The 18,764-nt window shown below is 43.9% G+C and overlaps 1 protein-coding gene across 2 annotated transcripts in view; it reads right to left on the bottom strand.

Annotated features, from left to right (window-relative positions):
- The window catches only part of pum1 (pumilio RNA-binding family member 1), a 48,682-nt gene extending 31,526 nt beyond the window's left edge, over nt 1-17,156 (bottom strand). For both annotated transcript variants that reach the window (XM_063185326.1, XM_063185327.1), the window contains exons 1-6: nt 16,819-17,156; nt 13,572-13,873; nt 6,014-6,082; nt 3,606-3,708; nt 2,812-2,999; nt 2,359-2,531 (exon numbers count right to left, since the gene is read on the bottom strand). In XM_063185326.1, coding sequence (XP_063041396.1) covers nt 2,359-2,531; nt 2,812-2,999; nt 3,606-3,708; nt 6,014-6,082; nt 13,572-13,865 — 827 coding nt within the window. In that variant the 5' untranslated portion in view covers nt 13,866-13,873; nt 16,819-17,156. The remainder of the gene's footprint in view (nt 1-2,358; nt 2,532-2,811; nt 3,000-3,605; nt 3,709-6,013; nt 6,083-13,571; nt 13,874-16,818) is intronic.
- Nucleotides 17,157-18,764: the final 1,608 nt, after the last annotated feature.

Genomic DNA, 18,764 nt, shown 5'->3' with positions numbered 1-18,764 from the left:
AGTGGCTCTGATCTCCAAAAAAGATAGCAGTACAATTTTTTGTAAGGAAGTGCTAGCACTGCCTATTTGTAGGCCTATTATGACCGTAAGCAGGTTTTCAAGAGATATATAACGCCATGATATCAGCTAGCGACTTTTCAGCAAGCCAACTAGCGACTTCTAGCGACTTTTGGCAACACTGAGTCAAAGAATATGACTGTGAATAAGTGCAATCAAAGATGGCAACCTGACCAAACTGTGTGTGTGTGTGTGTGTGTGTGTGTGGACAATAATGCATTCAATAGGTGGATATAAATTGAATCGTCATGTCTAGACTCGGAGTAAAAATTATACCACAAACAAAATCGGGAAAAAGTTGAAGGGGAAAAAAATCCAGGACAAATATTTTTTTTCCAGGACATTTGGTGAATTTCCAGGACTTTCAAGGACTTGAGAACACATCTCTAAATTTCCAGGTTTTCCAGGACGTGTGGGAACCCTGACAGTTAAAACAATGTAATATAACGGTAGAGAATGTAGGCTTGTGGCCAGAGTACACATTCTAACTATACTACTCATTGCAATTGTGCTGTTCATTCCAAACTTTAATATTTTCACGAGTATTTCCAAAGTACTTAACTAATATTTACAGGTCTGACCAAAGTAAAGTACGTTTTGCAGCAAAGGAAACTCTGAAAGCTAAAGGGGTCAATTAGAAGATCCACCTTTTTATGCATGGAAAGTGTAATTTTCCACATAACGAATACTTAGTAATTGATGGTGGTGATGATAACGTTTGTGAATGGGAAGCATAAATTGTGGAAGTAAACTACTTAAAAATTGTACACTGACTGTACCTTTAACTAAATAACTAGCTAAAGATAGTCTTCAGTTCCATGTCTGATTGTAGGCACCATTGTCCATGATTATGATCCATCCCGTGATGTACCATTACATGCGTTTGGTGTGCACACATTAGAGACGTGATGATAGTAGTTTATGATGTATGATACACCTGTGCCAACTTGGGATCCCTCATCTTTTTCAAGGGATACTTGACACTGGCTTTCCTCTGGACCAGTGACTTTTGACAGTCCCGGACACCTTTTAGACATTTTTGCTAAATGTATGTAAACGTGTGCTATATGGTTAATATATGTGCAATGACGCACGTTTTGTCTTGTGTATTCTGTATTATGCATGTATCCTTCTGGATTAGCAAACGATACTCTACTGCAGGGGTACTCAATTAAAAGTCCCAGAGGGCCAGTTTTTTAAAATTCCTCCCAATAAAGGGCCGGGCCCCCCCCCCCAAAAAAAGAAAACAAAAAACAAAACAAAAAATGACAAGTCCTTTGTAAGCACAATACACACGCACTCACACCCACAGCAGATATCTAGTTTCCAGTGACAGGATATGTGGTGAGGTGCCTGCCTTGCTCTCATTGCCACCCACCCATTAGTAGGCCTATTTTTTTTTTTAAATGACATAATTATCTGTTAGCCTATATTTGCAGACTACATTCATAAATATTTATTTCTTAGTGAGAAAACCAATAACCCTGAAGATAACACTTTTCAAACAAATGTTGCTTATTATGACTTTGTTTATGCAGCTCTCACATGCATAATGAGAATCAGATGCAATAATGGACCCAACAAAGAGGACACATAGATAGGAGAACACCAGGTTTTGTCAACAAGAAAATGGCAGATTTGATGCAATGTTGATGAAATACAAAAGCCAATAATAAATTGTCAAGTTGCTCATAACTTTGGTTGCAGTCTTATGAGGGTCTTAGAATTCCAAACGAACTATTTGGGGACTGTTTAAAAGTGTGAAAAGTTTATTAAGCAATTCGTTTTTAATAGGCTACCAATATTTAGCTGCCAGCACAGCTCAAACACAGTTTGCCTTCATTTGTGTTAGCAAATGTAGCTACAGCTACTGCTAAACCAATTTGAAGTCCTAACACACTGTTTGCAATCAAATGTGGACCATTACTTTCAAAAACGAGGCAAAGAGAACTTTGTGAATAATTTATTTACAGGCTCTGAAACAGTCCTTCCCTTGTAGTCTATCTCACAACCTCTAATGCCACCGTCGTAGGTGCTTCTGTCCGGAGCCTGCAGTGACTGACAAACAGGGAGAGAAACTGCCTGAGGGGGCGGGGCAGGGCACGGCACGCTTCTTCATAGCGTCTGTGGCGCGATTTCAAAATAAGAGCCGACAGTGCGATCTGACCAAAAAAAAAAAAAAGTTTTTTTTTTTTGTTGATTTATTTTTAATTTTTAAAAATTATTCGAGGGCCACAAATAGATGCCCCGCGGGCCACAAATGGCCGGCCGCTATTTGAGTATGGGGGCTCTACTATATACCTGTAGTCTTTGACGTCCACGTCCAGGCCGTTCTGGCTGGCCAGTCCGTTGGGGTTGTCCATCACATCCGGCTCCGCCTCCACCAGTTCCTTCCTGTCAGAGTCGAATGCCACCTTAGGCTTCGACTCCACCCCCCTCTTTTCTGACTCGTCGGCTTCAGAGTCGTGTGGGCCCTTCAGGCAGATGGAAAAAGAAAGTAAATCGATAGTCAAACAAGTAGTAAGTAGTAATAATTAGCCCTCTACTGTATAATATTCAACTTATCCATTTAAACACCAAATCAATATCATCTTTACAAGGCTTTCCAGTAACAAAATGAAATTGAATAGCTGCGAAGACCATTCAATAATGCACTGTAAAAATTCTGAGTAGTATGAATGATGATTAGTGTGAATGATGATCAGGGATGAAACGGTGTGGAATTTGGAATAGCTGATGATGTCAGGTTCTTACAAAAGCTCCTTTGCGCAGACACGAGTCGAGTTTTTCAGCAGGGGAGGAGCTTAGCACATACTCCACCATGGACACGCCCAATCCCCCGCTCTCGCTCCGCGGCGACAGCACCGAGCCCGCCTCCCCGACGCCATGGAAACCTGGAACTGACCGGCGCTGGACCATGATTGGTTGAGACACTGAATGGTCTATAAGAGGAAGGGAAAGTGTTAGACATACGGTTTTAAAAACATATGGCATTCAGGGGGCTAAAATGCAAAATGACAAAATGCAATTAAAAAAAATATATATATCCACATGCCGTGCTTACATGTAAACGGATCAAAAATACCTGCATACCTGTTAAAAGGTATGGCACAATGTCTTTGATCTTTTGGTTTGTATTACCATAAAAAAGAAAGTGAAAGTAGAGAGTTCACGGCATATTTTCAATGCGCTGGAGCAGGCTCCATCTGACAGTAGGTGGCAGTTTAGAATAATTTCCCTATTATGAGTCATTGTGGCATTTAAAATGAAAATTAGAATCGTTTCAGCGAACCATAGCTCATCTTCTTAGGTAATTACCCAGTGAAATAAGATCATCCAGTTAAGCAAAACATGCAGATTTTAGACTGTGCTGTATTTAAATACAGAAACCACTACTTTCTGAAACATTATCACAAAATGATTGTGAAATCGCCCATAGAGAGAACACATCCCCCTTCAGAAAGAGAATCATACTACCAAACACAACCAGGGAGAGATATCCCTCCCACACACACACACACACACACACACACACACACACACACTACCTGAAGCTCCCCAGGCGCTGTCCCTCCACTGGTCGAGGAAGATGCCTTTAGGCCCCTCCTTCCCCTCCTCCAGCTCCCAGAACTTCTTCCCCGTCAGGAGCTGCTGCAATACAACACACACACATGGCACAGGTCAGCTACACAGGTAACACAGCACAGCACAGCACAGGTCAGCTACACAAGTAACACAGCACAGCACAGGTCGGCTACACAAGTAACACAGCACAGCACAGGTCGGCTACAAATTGTAGTAACACCGCACAGCACAGGAGCTGCTGTAATACAGCGCAAACAAGGCAGTCATGGGTAAGCGGTTAGGGCGTTAGACTTGTAGCCCAAAGGTTGCCGGTTCAACTTCCGACCTGTCAGGTTGGTGGGGGGAGTAATTAACCACTTCTCTCCCCCATCCTCCTCCATGACTGAGGTACCCTGAGCATGGTACAATCCCGCCGCACTGCCTCCTTGGGACAGCCATTGGGGCTGCCCCCTTGCACGGGTGAGGCATAAATGCAATTTCGTTGTGTGCAGTGAACACTTGTGTGCTGTGGAGTGCTGTCTCACAATGACAATGGGAGTTGGAGTTTCCCCAGGCTTTCAGTTTACATACAGCACAGCACAGGGGAGCTACACAATGCTACAACACAGGTCAGCTACAACAGTAATGTTCAAAGGACTAGATGTGTGCACATCCCACCCGATAGGTCAGGTGCAGCAGGACAATAAAAGCATAAATGCGCCCTCATTATTGAATTCAACACAGAAGACAAGCAGTGTTGCAGACTATTTGCTCTACCTGGATCAAAGCTACAAAGGTAAGCCATACAATACAATAACGCACACAGCACAAGAGCTGCTGCAATATACTGTACACATAGCACAGGCCTGCTTCTCATGGAAAGCAGCACACAACAGCTGCTACTGTAACACACACAGCACACCTCATCTCCGTCCTCAATGCAACATCTGTTTCTCAATGCAAAGCCATAGGTCATCTCTCTATACAAAAACAGTTTCTCAAAATCACAATACTGGTGGTCACAATACTTTCATACCCTCTGCCCTACTATATAAATTCTGAAAACATGCATCATACGTCAGCTGCTCGATACTAAGATACAAGTCAAATTCTCAATGCAAACAATGAATCATGTTCTCCATGCAAAAACACAGGTTGATCTATGCCGGAAACACAGATTAACTAAACAATGCAAAAACAAAGGGCAGTTTCAGCTTCTCAAAAACACAGGTTAATCCCACAAAAAAGTGAGTTTAGCAGTGCAAACACACCATAGGTCAACTCCGCTACTAAACGCACTGAAGTCATACATCACGATACTTTTATTTCAAGCCTCTTTTAGCCACTCGAATTACTATCTGGTCAGGTTTCTCAATCACAAAAACATGTGTCAGTTTGTCAAGCCACATTGACAAGATCACATTTACAGCTTCTTGATAACACGGGCCGATTTTTCAAGCCAGCCACGTGAACACAAGCAGTCAAATACTATCCCTTCTTTTTTGAAAACTATTCTGATAGAGCGGTGTATTACTATTAAATATCTCTATGCTCTTAAATCCTAGTGCACTGACCACCAAAACCCTTGAACACGAGACTGTAAACTGGGAAAACCAAACTCCGTAAACAAGTTTGTCATCTGTGCAGGGCTGAAAATAAACTTGAAACGTTCAAAGTAACACCGTGCAGTTCATTACACCGGTAATAGATTAGGGGGGTAGATTTGCCACAATTACTTTGTCCAAGGCAGGGACATCTCGGGTGCTGTAAGGTCCAAGTGTCCACAGAGACCTGGCTTTAATTCCCATTCCCTCACTCATTTCCTGCCTTAGCTAACGGTCAAAATACCATACAACAAAGGCCAACACACATCAGCAGCAGGGCGTAAGGATCACTCTTTTTTCTCACCAGCCACTGTGTCCAGTGGTCACCTCAAGTCAATGATGGCACAAGTTTAACCCATTTTAGCCTAAGCCCTTTTTTGGGAAAAGGTGCCCTCTCCCTATTAAAACCTAAATATCTCAGCCTCCAAGGCACATAAAAACATGACATAAGTTGCATTTAAAAGCTAGTTCATTCAGCTCTAACATACTCACATTTTTAATAAAACAGCTCAAATCTCAAGAACCTGAATGCAGCGCATATGTCACTCCCGGATACAATGGGTTAAGGTCAGAAGATGAGGTGAAAACACATGTAAAAATTCAGTACGTTTTTCTTCTTCAGCATAATGACAAAAATTGACCTGAACTGTTTGTCTCTTCAATTTTAACTTCCTGTGAACTTGCGGTTGAATGCCAGGGCCATAAACTGAATGCCCTCCAGAATAGAGCCCTGTATTTTGGTGTAGTGCCAAAAGCTGCTCTTGTCATGAACCCAGGAAACTGCTTACCTCTCCCATGGACCTGCCCTCCAACGCCAGTGCCTGGAAGTCATGGTTGAGCTCATCCATGGATCGCACCTGCAAGATGGAAACACATAGCGTCAAGCTACTACGTCACAATCCAGACACCCATGTCAGACGAGAAAGGGAGAGGAGAGACGGTGAATATAATAATAATCATAATAATAATAATAATAACTTTATTTGTAAAGCACATATTCATATAATAGATGTAGCTCAAAAAGCTCCAACAGTAAGAGAAGAAAAACAACAGAATTAAGAAAAGCAGTAGAAATACTGAGCTTATTAATGGTAATTCGAGGAGTTAAGCACTTTATATTTTATTCTCTTCATCACATAGCACTTCATATCTAGTCATGCGGTGTTTATGATGCTCCAATCATCACATAATTGCTCCTGGGTAATAGGGCTGCACGATTATGGAAAAAAATCATAACCACGATTATTTGGGTAAAAAATCATAATCACGATTATTAATCACGATTATTTTCTTTGTAATTTTTTTTATTTTTTTTTAATTATAACAAAATGAAATATAACCAAGACTGAAATATATACGGGATGAGCAAAATAAAATAAATTGTAATAATTACGTAAAAGGCAATAGTGTGAAACAGTCTGTCAGTATGTTCTGGCTTCAAGGACGCTCTCGAAGGTAGGTCACTTTTGCCACGATTAAATCACGATTAAAATTACAATTTCGATAACACAATTATATCACGATTTTCGATTATTGACGATTAATTGTGTAGCCCTACTGGGTAATGACAATAAATTCTGGCGCCTGTTTTAAGATTGTTGTTACCACAATGACAATCATCAGTGCATTACTACTGAAGACCATCATAGCGGTACATTACTATGGAAGTCACTTTTTTTCAGTGAATGGTAGGCTGAAGCACTTTCAGTGGCAGAGCATTGCGCAATAGGAGTACGAGCACATGGGGAGACAGAGGAAGAGGAAGAAAAGCAGAGAGGAAGAGGAAGAGGAAGAGGAAGTGGCCAATCCTCCCACAGCAAGAGACAAAATATATTACTGCTACTACTGCTACTGCTACTGCTACTGCTACTGCTACTACTGCTACTGCTACTGCTACTGCTACTGCTACTGCTACTGCTACTGCTACCTACACGTCCTCCTGCCTTGGTTGTAATACTAACCTATTCTGTTGCATGCAGACAACTGTTTGGCCTTTTAATATCTTCCACATGTATATGTTGGCCTACATAGTGTGGCTACAAGGCTATTTGACTTATGTAGCATTACGACAACAGGGTAATGTCAGCACCTATCCTTCAGCATGATAAAAAGCACTGTTTAAAAATGTGTTTATGCTTTATCTGGCTTTGTACAGCGCATTAGTGCAAACGGTTCTTGAGGCAGGCCTGTCTGGACTGGGAGAGAGGAAGAGGAAGCAGGGAAGTGGGTTCTGCCCTTCCCCACGAGCAACACCGTGCCAAACACACAGCATTTATGTCAATTAGGGATGCACGAACCCGCACGCCCACGTGACACGCCGCTGGTATCAGCAGATGAAAGCCCAGTAAGTTAATTATCGATGTCCGCATTCATTATTTGATGGTATCCGACTGGAGAAATGTCTGAACATGGCTTTCGGGGCAAGGAGGCAGGGCAAGAGGCATCTGTAGAGAAATGTTGCCATTTTTCCCCACCATTTTTTCTCTTCTGCAATGTTTCCTTTTTGTAATATTGTTTTTGGGTTTATTCAAAGATAGTAACAGGAAATGAGTGGGAGAGAGAGAGAGAGATGGGGAAGGATCAGGAAACGACCTCGGGCCAGAGTGGAACCCGGGTCCCAGCCATCACAGGCCCACTGAGACTCATTGCTCTCATCCTGCAATGTTTGCTCTCATTTATACAACTGGAACAAGATTATAATTCGATTCAAATTTGAAAAAATGTCAATTACGATTTTGGTCCTATTTGAATCAGGCTAGAATCTGCATTTCATCTCCAAAGACTAAATGATTACATTTGACAGGAGGAGGGGAGCAGAAACATTCATGCCTGGCCAATAAGATTGTAGTTACTGAAAGAGACTAGGCTTTGTCCTCAGTGTCACACTGTAGAGTCATGAGTCATGCCAATTCTACACCGCCTGTGCTGTATATTGGCAATGGTAATCAACACAAGCCAAAATTAGCTTTTCAAAATGTCAACATATCGAGCGTCAACAAAAAATCCATTATCGTGCATCCTTAAATTGTAAACACCACGCACGCACACACGCACGCACGCACGCACGCACGCACGCACGCACGCACGCACGCACGCACGCACGCACGCACGGGCCTTATAAGTGTAGGTCTTATTGTGTGGAACTAGTGAGAGGCAAACATAAACAGCATTGTGTCCATGTGAGCTACCAAGCTATTACAGCGCACTGGGGTTCGAGATTGGCCAATGTCAACAGCTTACCGGTAGCTCATCTCGACACAACAGTCGGCCAAACATCCAGACTCCAAGCTCGAGGAGCCCTTTATTAGAGCCATGACATCATATCATATCATCTTCATCATGCATCAGCGAAGGGAACAAAGCAGACTTCATATGGAAGAAGTGCTATCTGATCACAACACAGACGTCAGCATTGTGTTATTACTGTGAAGAACTAAATCAATTTAAAAAGGAATGCAAATGAAAAAAAAGACAGACGAACCAACAAACGTAAATAAACCAGATAAGCCTCCTAATTGTTTCCAGAGTAATGGAAAGGACATAAACACATGTCCAAGTGCTTGTACTGACGCCTGGGCTTGGTCCTTGGGAGTAGCAGTAAGGCCTAAGAGTCAGAGCGAGGGTTAGGCCCTGGTTGATGAGTACACAACAGATAATGACATCGCCCTCGGCTAAAATGTACACAACAAACGCACAGATGTGACTGTCTGAAAACCTTCTCCGGTTTTTAATCAAGCGAGATCTTGTTCACCGACACAGTGAAGCCATAGGCTATTTGGTGGGTGGGGGGGGTGGGGGGTGTTGAAACATTTAGGTCGACATTCACCCTGTCAGCCATCCAACTGGCATACATTAATTTTCAGTGGCACTATAGTTGCCATGGCAACCGGGAAAACATACAATCAAAACAGAAGCGGACAAGGCGGAAAAACGGGGGTGGGGGCGGTGTGGGCCCAACCCACAAGCTTGAATTCAATAATCAAATACCAGAAGAAAAAAACAACAACATGGAATTCACAAATCATACCGCCAAGAAAAGACATAAAGGTCCACTGATTTCGTGGTACAATGCAATACAATAAATGAAAGCCTGTGCGCCATTTCCATCATGTTAAAATAAAATATGATACATGGTCCATAATAAGTACATGAAGCTGCCCAAATGTTTACGGAAACCAGAGGGTTCAGCTTGTACCTACTTCTACTGGCATGCTCGAGGGCACACTGCACTTGGGTGTGCCCTGCCCACAACTCAACACTGCACAGCACAGCACAGCAGCAACAGACTCTCCCACATGGGAGGTTTTATAACCACATTAAAGAACACAGTACAGGAAATAACAGCATGATCATGTGACGATGACCTGTTATTAATTTAACTCATAACTGTCACTTTGTACTCTGTTATGTCATTTCATTAACTGAACCCTGTACAATTGGACCCTTCTTGGCAGCCTCCACAGCTGGTGTGTGAATGTGAGAATGTGTAGGTGTGTGTTGTATGTGGATTTGACAGCATGGAGAGTCAAATTTATAGTTGTGCTATAGAAATACATTTTGATTGATTGATTTGATTGAATTTAAGTGCCACATCCAAAGGGAGGTTAAAGCACCACAAATTCATGTGATGATAACCCATTATACTAATTATACTCATAACTGTCACTTTGTACCTGAAGGAAGGAACAGAGATATAGAGTAGCTCATGTGCTGTGATGTGTAACATGGTCTACCAACACCAACACCATGGTATAGTGTGCATAACGCCACATGCTGGGTTACATACTCTAAAAAAGGAAGCTCAACATCAACTGTTATCGTATTTCAGTGCAATGGTATTCGTTGTCCAAAATCTACTGCATATTTCAGTACACTGTACTCTTCCCGTACAAAGCTCTGTGTGTATGTGTATGTGTGTGTGTGTGTGTGTGTGTGTGTGTGTGTGTGTGTGTGTGTGTGTGTGTGTGTGTGTGTGTGTGTGTGTGTGTGTGTGTGTGTGTGTGTGTGTGTGTGTGTGTGTGTGTGTGTGTGTGTGTGTGTGTGTGTGTGTGTGTGTGTGTGTGTGTGTGTGTGTGTTTTGTCCTCACTGAACCAGTGTACTACCACTGAGTCTATTCAAGGACAGCCTATACATAACACACATACGTAACTAACAGACAAGCATGACGTTTTTCTATATAAAAAGAATATGTTATTAAATTAAATAATTAACACAAACAATGCAATGAAACTTCCACATCCAAAGGGGGGGGCTAATTAAAATGTGTGGGGGAGGCAGACATGCAGTACTGTACATACTGTACCATGTACACAGTGTACCAGCTTTGCTATTCATGCACACACGTGGATGTCAATTTACCAGTACCCTTTCATTCAAAACATTCGACACTAAATGTTGCCTAAAAATCGCCTCTTCTTCTACATGATTGTGTTCTTGGCATAATGCAACTGCATTGATATTGCTGAAAAATCTGGAAATGTATCCCCCCCTGTTTTTTTGTGACAAATCCCACCTACATATGATATAATGGGGTGTAAAACAAAGCACCGGTTGCTTGTAGACTAGACACTTGTGATCTAGCCGGGTGCATTACCGACGGTAGCGCTTTTTTGAGAGGAGACCAGTTGAGGTAACTGAATTGTGTCTCCAATGAAGCGAGTGTCTGGCCACTCTTCTAAACGTTATGGGGAGTAGCATCACTCTGGTGCCGGGAGCGGAATGTTCGGGAGGATGAAAGGAAGTTCCAGAGAATGTTTGGGCTACGGGGAACATAAGGTGGAACTGCAAACCACCGTGTTGTTGCTGGAATGTGTCCTCTATAATAGGTGTTGATAAAAAAAGTGCCACCTTAAAAGGCAAAGCAAAGAGAGAGAGAAAGAGAGAGGGAAACATTTCTTCAGCCAACGTATGCACTTACATGCACGTGCGGACAGGGAATGGCTAATATAAAAAGTGTTTCTATTGCACCTACAATGTATTTTATGGCGAGCAGAGCACATGTGCCATGTGTGAACTGTTTCAAAAGCACAGAAAAGGCAATGAGGCAACCTCAGAGTGCGCAAGACTCTGAATTTAAATGAAATTGCGCAAGATCCCTGTAACTTCTCTTACCCTACTGAAAATATTCACTTCTCATCTCACTTGAAGGATTTTTTTTTCCAACAGTGGGTGGTTCCCCTGAGGAACACAGCGAGAAAAGAACCATAAAACATCTACGGTGCTTGACACAATAATGAAACAGAAACTCAGAGAGCAGATGCTGAGTCGAGTCACCTCAACTAGAGTCAGTATTACAGAGTCATTTCCTGCACCGATCATGCCACACTACCATGCGTCCACCATGTGAACAGCACAGGCCTGGAAGCCAGCCCACAGCCCAGATCTAATCACAGTGGGGACTGCTGGAACATTAGGCATGTATCCAATACGTAACAGCAGCATGGACATTAGCTTTTACAACTTACACGTAAGTCCTCAAATCAACTCAGGGGGGCACGTGTTTCCCACAGACCAAGTAGCGCTGTGTGGCACTACGTAGAGGCAAAAAGTTGGGCCAGTGCAAGTGTTGTGCATACTTCCATTGATACGCATGCCATGTATGGCTGTTAGACCAATTTGTGGTGCTCTATTTTCATTCTGTGGTGCTGCACCACAGCATGGCCTATGCAAGGGCAACACTGTTCTGATGACCACTTTGAAACAAATTCAGCTGATGAACACTTTGAAGCCCTTCCTCTTACTGCCTTGCAATCAACGTGCAGTTCTGACGCATTGGCATGTTCAGGCCAGGTGAAGGAAGTCATAATCTGCACAACGATTTTAGGGATTCTTTTCAATTATTTAAATCATTAAGATAACTCTGACACTAATTCGAAATTTACGAGGATGACAGACAGTGTAAGCCCCATGCATACCGTCATTCCCATAACCAGGACATGTATCGTATAATTCTGAGTGGGGGTTGAGGTGTCACAACATAAAATAACTTTTGTACTAGAAATGTGCCCAGAGAGTACATGCACCTCCGCCCTCTAAAGTGCAGGAGCGAACCAACCAACCAACACACAAACTGGCGAGCACATAACCTCCTTGGCGGAGGTAATGACAAACCTGGGAAAGTTAAAGCAGTACTAAGTTTTTTTTTTCCATATTTGGTCACCCCTAGGTTTTAAGTGGATCTGTCTATCATTTCAGCTGCAGACAAAAGACCCACTCCTCCTGGCTTATGAAGTGCAATGATGGCCCACAGCCCAAGTTGGAAAAGGAAATTCAAGAATGCCTTTCACTCTGTTACAAGTTGAAGAAGCACTTCATCGATTTTGGGAGGGTTATTTTAAGATCGAAAAGGATTAATTGTAAGACTCAGGGTACCAAGTACACAAAGTATGGGGTTGCCTCAATCTTCTGATAGAGCCCCAATGTTTTATTTCACAACAGACAAGACCAGAAACCTACGAGGTCCGTGGTAAATGAGTCTAATCTAAACTATGCAAACACCCACTGTCTCACCAAAGGTTGGCTGACAAGTCACCATGATACAGCATTAATAGTGAGTGTTGCAACTTGCAGACATTTATCATTTACTTGAGTCATGATGATACATAGCCTTACATTTAATTCAGTAGAAACAGAGGTGTTGCAATACTTCATACAACATGGATACAACAACAACAACCTAACCTGTTGTCCAGTTAGTAAGCTATACCATACATTTATGTCACTCAACACACCTCTTTTTGTGAATTCAGTGCTCAATTAGCTCCACCCCCTCGAACCTTTGAGAAGTCAGCTGACACATGGACGGTGGTGACCCTGATTAGTGTGCCATCACCATGGTGACCCTGACTAGAGTGGCATCGCCATAGTTACTGTACTATATTGGATTTCGCCACGGCACTTCGTCTCCGAATTTCTCGTAATGCTCCAGCTAGCCTCAACAACATGTTTTGGTTTCCAACTAGCCACAATTGATTGGGGGCAGCCCAACGATTTTACATACACACAGAGCACCCATTATCCACTTAGTAAGTAAATGTATGCCAGAAATTAGTGAAAACTGTTACACGAAGCAAGAATTATATGGCAAAAGTTTGGCCAAAACAAGGGCGGACGCAGACAAAAAAAACTAAATTAAACAAAAACAAACAATGCCTAGAGACCTATGTTGCATGCAAACCATCTAAAAATAAACCGATTTCCATTGGACCGGGCAACCGATCGTCTGGCATCATGTCATGTAGAGTCGCTGGACATAACTTAAGACGACGTCAAATAGTTTTGTCCATTGAGCAAAAAACTGAGGGCGGGGCAGTGGGAAAAAAGGAATAAGTCCCGCTATGGCTCACCTGGCTGTCGCCGTGTATGCTGTCGCCGGTGGGCCAGCGCTGTTTCCCGCTGCCGTAGCCCGGTTGCTCGCCGTGCTGCCGCTGGAAAAAGTAGTCCACCATGGCGTCGTCTTGGGAACGCCCCGCCCCCTGGGAAGGGGGAGGTGGCTGGGGGGCGGGGCCGGCGGCACTCAGCACCACGGGCATGCTGGGTAAGGGGCTGTCCGAAGGGGGCGGCAGAGGAGGAGATCTGCAGTGAAGGCTGAAGGAGTCCCAGGCAACAGCTTTCCTCTTCAACACACAGGCACCACTCATACCACCACCTGCCGATCACAAGGCACACCGTAACGCTTGCTTTAAAAGATAGACAACATCATTTTTTGTGGTATACTTCGATAATTAATGCTTCCCATTCACAAACAGTTATCTTTTCAGTTTCCACCACCATGACTTTCTAACGGTAGGGACACATACACGCAAATTTGCAAATTTTGCCATTCATTCCTATGACAGGCGCGAAGGCAGGCAAAGGCAGGCGAAGGCAAGCGAAAGCAAGCGAACAGGAGCGAAGCGAAATTATTAAAGAAAGTTTAATGTTATGCAAATGAGGAGCGAATTCGCCTGCCGCGGCCCAATCAAATCAACAACAAAACTGTTCCATTCCATTTGATTTGCCGCGACGACCTGATGACGGTTGGATTTCGCCTCTCTTCGCTTCGCTCGCTTCGCCTCCTATGTGTCCCTACCGTAAGTATTCATAGGATTGAGAAATGTACACTTTTCATACATAAAAGGTGGATGAATTTTCCAGTACCTGTAATTGATATCTTTAGCTGCAAAACTTACTGTACTTTAATCAGAGACTGGCAAATATTACTTTATTACTTCAAGTATATTCTCTGCCTTTTTATAACTTTATTGTGACAGTGAAGTGATGAATGGGGCAGGAAATGAACAGGAGAGAGAGAGAGAGAGAGAGAGAGAGAGAGAGAGAGAGAGAGAGAGAGAGAGAGAGAGAGAGAGAGAGAGAGAGAGAGAGAGAGAGAGAGAGAGAGATAGGGTAGGATTGGGTAATGACACAGGCCAGACTGGGTCCTCAGGGGAACGTGCCTGTTTGTATGGTACAGGTGAATTAGTGCCCGGTGCACCACAGCACCTCCAGGACACACACTAGTTAACATTAAAGTTAACATTAAAACATTTAAGGGTCAATTACGCTTAAGTAGTAGTAGCACATGTCAGGGAGGAGCAACCACAGTTAATTGCACTATTGTATATGGATTCATTTTTGTTATTGTTGTTTTTGTGGATTACCCAAGAAGCATATTCATTACCCTACCATAATAACCAATTACTTTATGAGCATTAGCTGTGGCTGCTCTGACATCTGCCACCCCCCCCCCCCCCCCCCTATCTTTTCAAGGGACATAGCCAAAGCGGTAAGAATTGGCTGGCAAGGTGGCTGCCATGAAGCGCTGGAGGAAACCCCGTTACCACCTGCAGATAATAAGATAAGGACGTGTAAATGTGCCTGTGATGTGACAGGCACCACTCATACAACCAGAAAGACTGAAACGAAATGCCACACACGCTGAGTTTGAGGAACGCCAGAAAGGCCGAAACGGTGCAAACCATGATGCAACTCGAAGTCTGTTCCCTCTTTTTGCGCTTTGACCAGGTCTCCAGCCTCTCTACTTCTGGTGTCTGCTGTGTGCCGCCTGCGCTTTCAATCCTTTACAATGTAATGCTTGTTACATGGTGTGATTGACAATAAAGAACACACATAGACCTGATCCTGTTTGATTATTAACCTGTGGAACACATTGAGAAGCACCTTATGTCAACTGTGTCATAAACACAGTTACGGAGTACATTTGGTCTCATGACATGAATGTTGCATTTTGTACGTTTTGTGGATTTCGACTGCTGTCTCCACCATACCTCTATCGGTACTAGAGAGTGAGATAACAGTTGCAACTCCTTGAATGTGATTCTTGCACCGTTAAGCTTCCTGGTGCAACTCTCGATTCTGAAATGCAGACAATCACATTTCCACTCCTCTGCTATCGTCCAAAATCAGCCCATGCCCCTCCATGACTAATGCCGACCAGAAACAAAACAAATAGCCTTGACATTATACCCACGCTCAAGCTTCATTTACTTTTCTCACCCTCCATTACTAATTAGGTGGCTGTTTTCAAAAGCTCATCACCACAATTGTTTGTGTCACAGGTGAGAAGTAGTCAACACCTCATGGAATCACCCAGAGGTGTCACAAGGCTATGGAGCACGGGTGACATCATTCTCCACCCACATACATTAGGCACAGGCACGGCTAAATTAACAGCTACACAGACCCGTCTAAAAAGGGCAACCCGTGCACATGATATACACAAACGCTGTGGGTATGTTCAGTGAGCACACGCCCAGAAATGCTTCTGAATAGCAACTTTAGTCCCTTTTACTTAACTAAATGTCTGTGGGCTACCACCACCACAGACACCACACCTCCCGGAAGTATCACCGCGCCATAACGGCTTTGACAACTTCGTCCACACACAAAGTTCCCACCTGCTGTCAGCCAAATCATCCCCTTTTTCACCAACACAATGCATGAGCAAAGCCACGGCTGTCAACTGAGTAACTTGGGGCAAAACATGCCTGTGGCGCGGTGACGGCCTTTTGACAGCTCGGCATGCAAAATCACTGTACATAGCTGGTGTAAACAAACCTGACGCTAGCTTGCCAGTCAAAGGCTACACTTAAATTCCATCTAAATGAGTACAGCATGCAGTCATGGGGTTGGGCTGCTGTCACCGTGTTCATATGTCGGGGACTGAAACATTACCACAATCGCAGATCCGGACTGGAAACACACGGGCCTTTTCCGTGAAACGCGAGGGTCCCCGTTATGAGGAGTACGCGCACGTAGCAACAGCGACATTACTAGCCTGTAAATGCAGGCCGTCATTACGCCCATTTGGCCAAAAACCTTGGGGTGCTACTACAAAGGTGTAAACGCGTGATATTCCACAGGTCTTCATGACGCTTGCACTAACAATAGGACCGAACGTGCGAGGCGTCTGGAGCGGAAGATCCATAGAATACACAGAGAGACAGGGAGGGGAGGGAGAGAAGGGGGCGGCAGTTCCCCACAGTTATTCAAGCCTAAACGAGACGTAACGAAGAAATCCAACATACGGACACGCAGATGAGCACTTTTTAATGTGACTGGACATGCAGAGCACCTTTGCTGAAAAATACTTACAGGTGGAGGCTGCAGATGGTGACGGATTTGCGCGCCGGGTCTCTGAACTCTGTCTTTCACTTCGACAACATGGCGGCGCAGACGAAGCGAACGGGCGCGCGGCATCATGGGTACTATGTGAGCAAGCAACCGGGTGTCTCAGTGCGCCAGTATGGGACCGACGCTAGTCCTTTGTTGTGTGAAGAGCTGTATGAGACATGAGGATCCAGACAAGACTCTGCTCTTCCGTCTGGGGGCTAGAATTTCACAACACATTTCCTCTCGATATCTGTCCACCACACAGGTGCAGTACACAGTCACCTTGGGTGAAGGAAAGTCTGGGCCTACACAGAAGCAGCCTTTGACCTAGGATGTCCTATAATAAACTTGTCAAGCGTTATACTTTTTCATAATGCTTCATAGCTATGTGCCCTGTACCATAAAGAGCATTTTTGTTCTAGGTGTAGCCCACAAGTAGGCCTAATGAATTGGCTTATCCATTGCCATATAGCCTACCATGTTGTGAGTCACTGCCTTTAGGATGTACCCAGTCCCAAGTACCCAAACATACACAAAATGCCTTTCAAATTTTCAAAAGGAAAATATATACGTTGATCGTACATGGGGTAATTTTTCAAGAAGCCCATCCTCAGGACCGCTATCTCCCCCATTGAGCCCAGCCTCTCCATATTCAATGATGGGAAACCTGGATTCAATAGTTACAATCCAGGGTTACATAGTCCCAGGGCCAGATTAAGATGGCCTGGGGGCCCTAGGCCAGTGTTTCCCAACCTTTTTTGTCTTGTGTACCCCCTAAGCCTTTTCGCTGTGCCATGAGAGTACCCCCTAAGTCAAGTTTTACATTGCTTTCTCTATGCTAATGTCACTAAGATCCATGTATTTGTTAAAATGAGATATTTCCAAGTACCCCCTGCAGTGTGCTCGCATACCCCTAGTGGTACACGTACCCCTGGTTGGGAAACACTGCCCTAGGCTACAGGTTGCTGTGGGGCCCCCCAGAAGGCAAGTTCGCCGTAAATGTACATAGACAATGTCATAATTACGAGCTAGGGATTGAGGATAACATGTTTGCCAACTATACTGAATTAAAAATATATATTTTTCAATATTGCATCTGTCACAATTCTGCAATGTTTCACTTTTGGACAATCAGGGGCCCCCTGGCAGGTTGGGGCCCCTAGGCTGCAGCCATATCTAGCCTGTGCATTAATCCAGCCCTGCATAGTCCAAATCACCTCTGTTTTTACAAATTCAACCAGGTGGTGTGATCATAACCAGGCAATCACCTTGAATTGGGCAGGTAAAACCAGATCATTTGAAAACATGCACTGGATTATAACTATGAATCCATGTTGGCCATCACTGTAACAGATGGGGATTTCAGGTGTTTTTCAGAACATCCTCCCCACTGATGGTCCATCAGGAATAAGTTAAAAGGGCTGATATAATAGCCTACATGTACTGTAGGTCAAGTTCAACTATTGGCACACAATTGTAGCAGAGTAAAATTTGCATTGAAATGGGATTGGCAGACCCACCAACTAAAGTAGCTACACCATACAGTACCATGAAAGGGAGTGGTGCCCATGGGGACTTTCTTGTGTAGCCTGGGTCTTTTCCCAGACCTACCCCAACCCGCAATCTCACAGAAACTCTATGGCAGTCATGGGTAAGTGGAAGGGTGACAGACTTGTATCTTAAGGGTTGCTTGTTCAATTCCTGACCCGCCAGGTTGGTGGGGGGAGTAATTGACTGAGGTACCCTGATCACGGTTCTGTCCCACCGCACTGCTCCCTTGGGTCGCTGTTTGGGGCTGCCCCCTTGCACCGGTGAGGCATAAATGCAATTTTGTTTAGTGCAGTGAACACTGTGTGCTGTGGAGTGCTGTGTCACAATGACAATGGGAGTTTCCCAGCTGGGCTTTGCTTTACAGGACATAGATGTGC

Source organism: Engraulis encrasicolus, chromosome 20, assembly GCF_034702125.1.
Source record: "Engraulis encrasicolus isolate BLACKSEA-1 chromosome 20, IST_EnEncr_1.0, whole genome shotgun sequence".
NCBI classification, from domain to species: Eukaryota; Metazoa; Chordata; class Actinopteri; order Clupeiformes; family Engraulidae; genus Engraulis; species Engraulis encrasicolus.
Note: the sequence above shows the minus strand (reverse complement) of the source record. Positions and strands in the feature narration are given on the sequence as shown.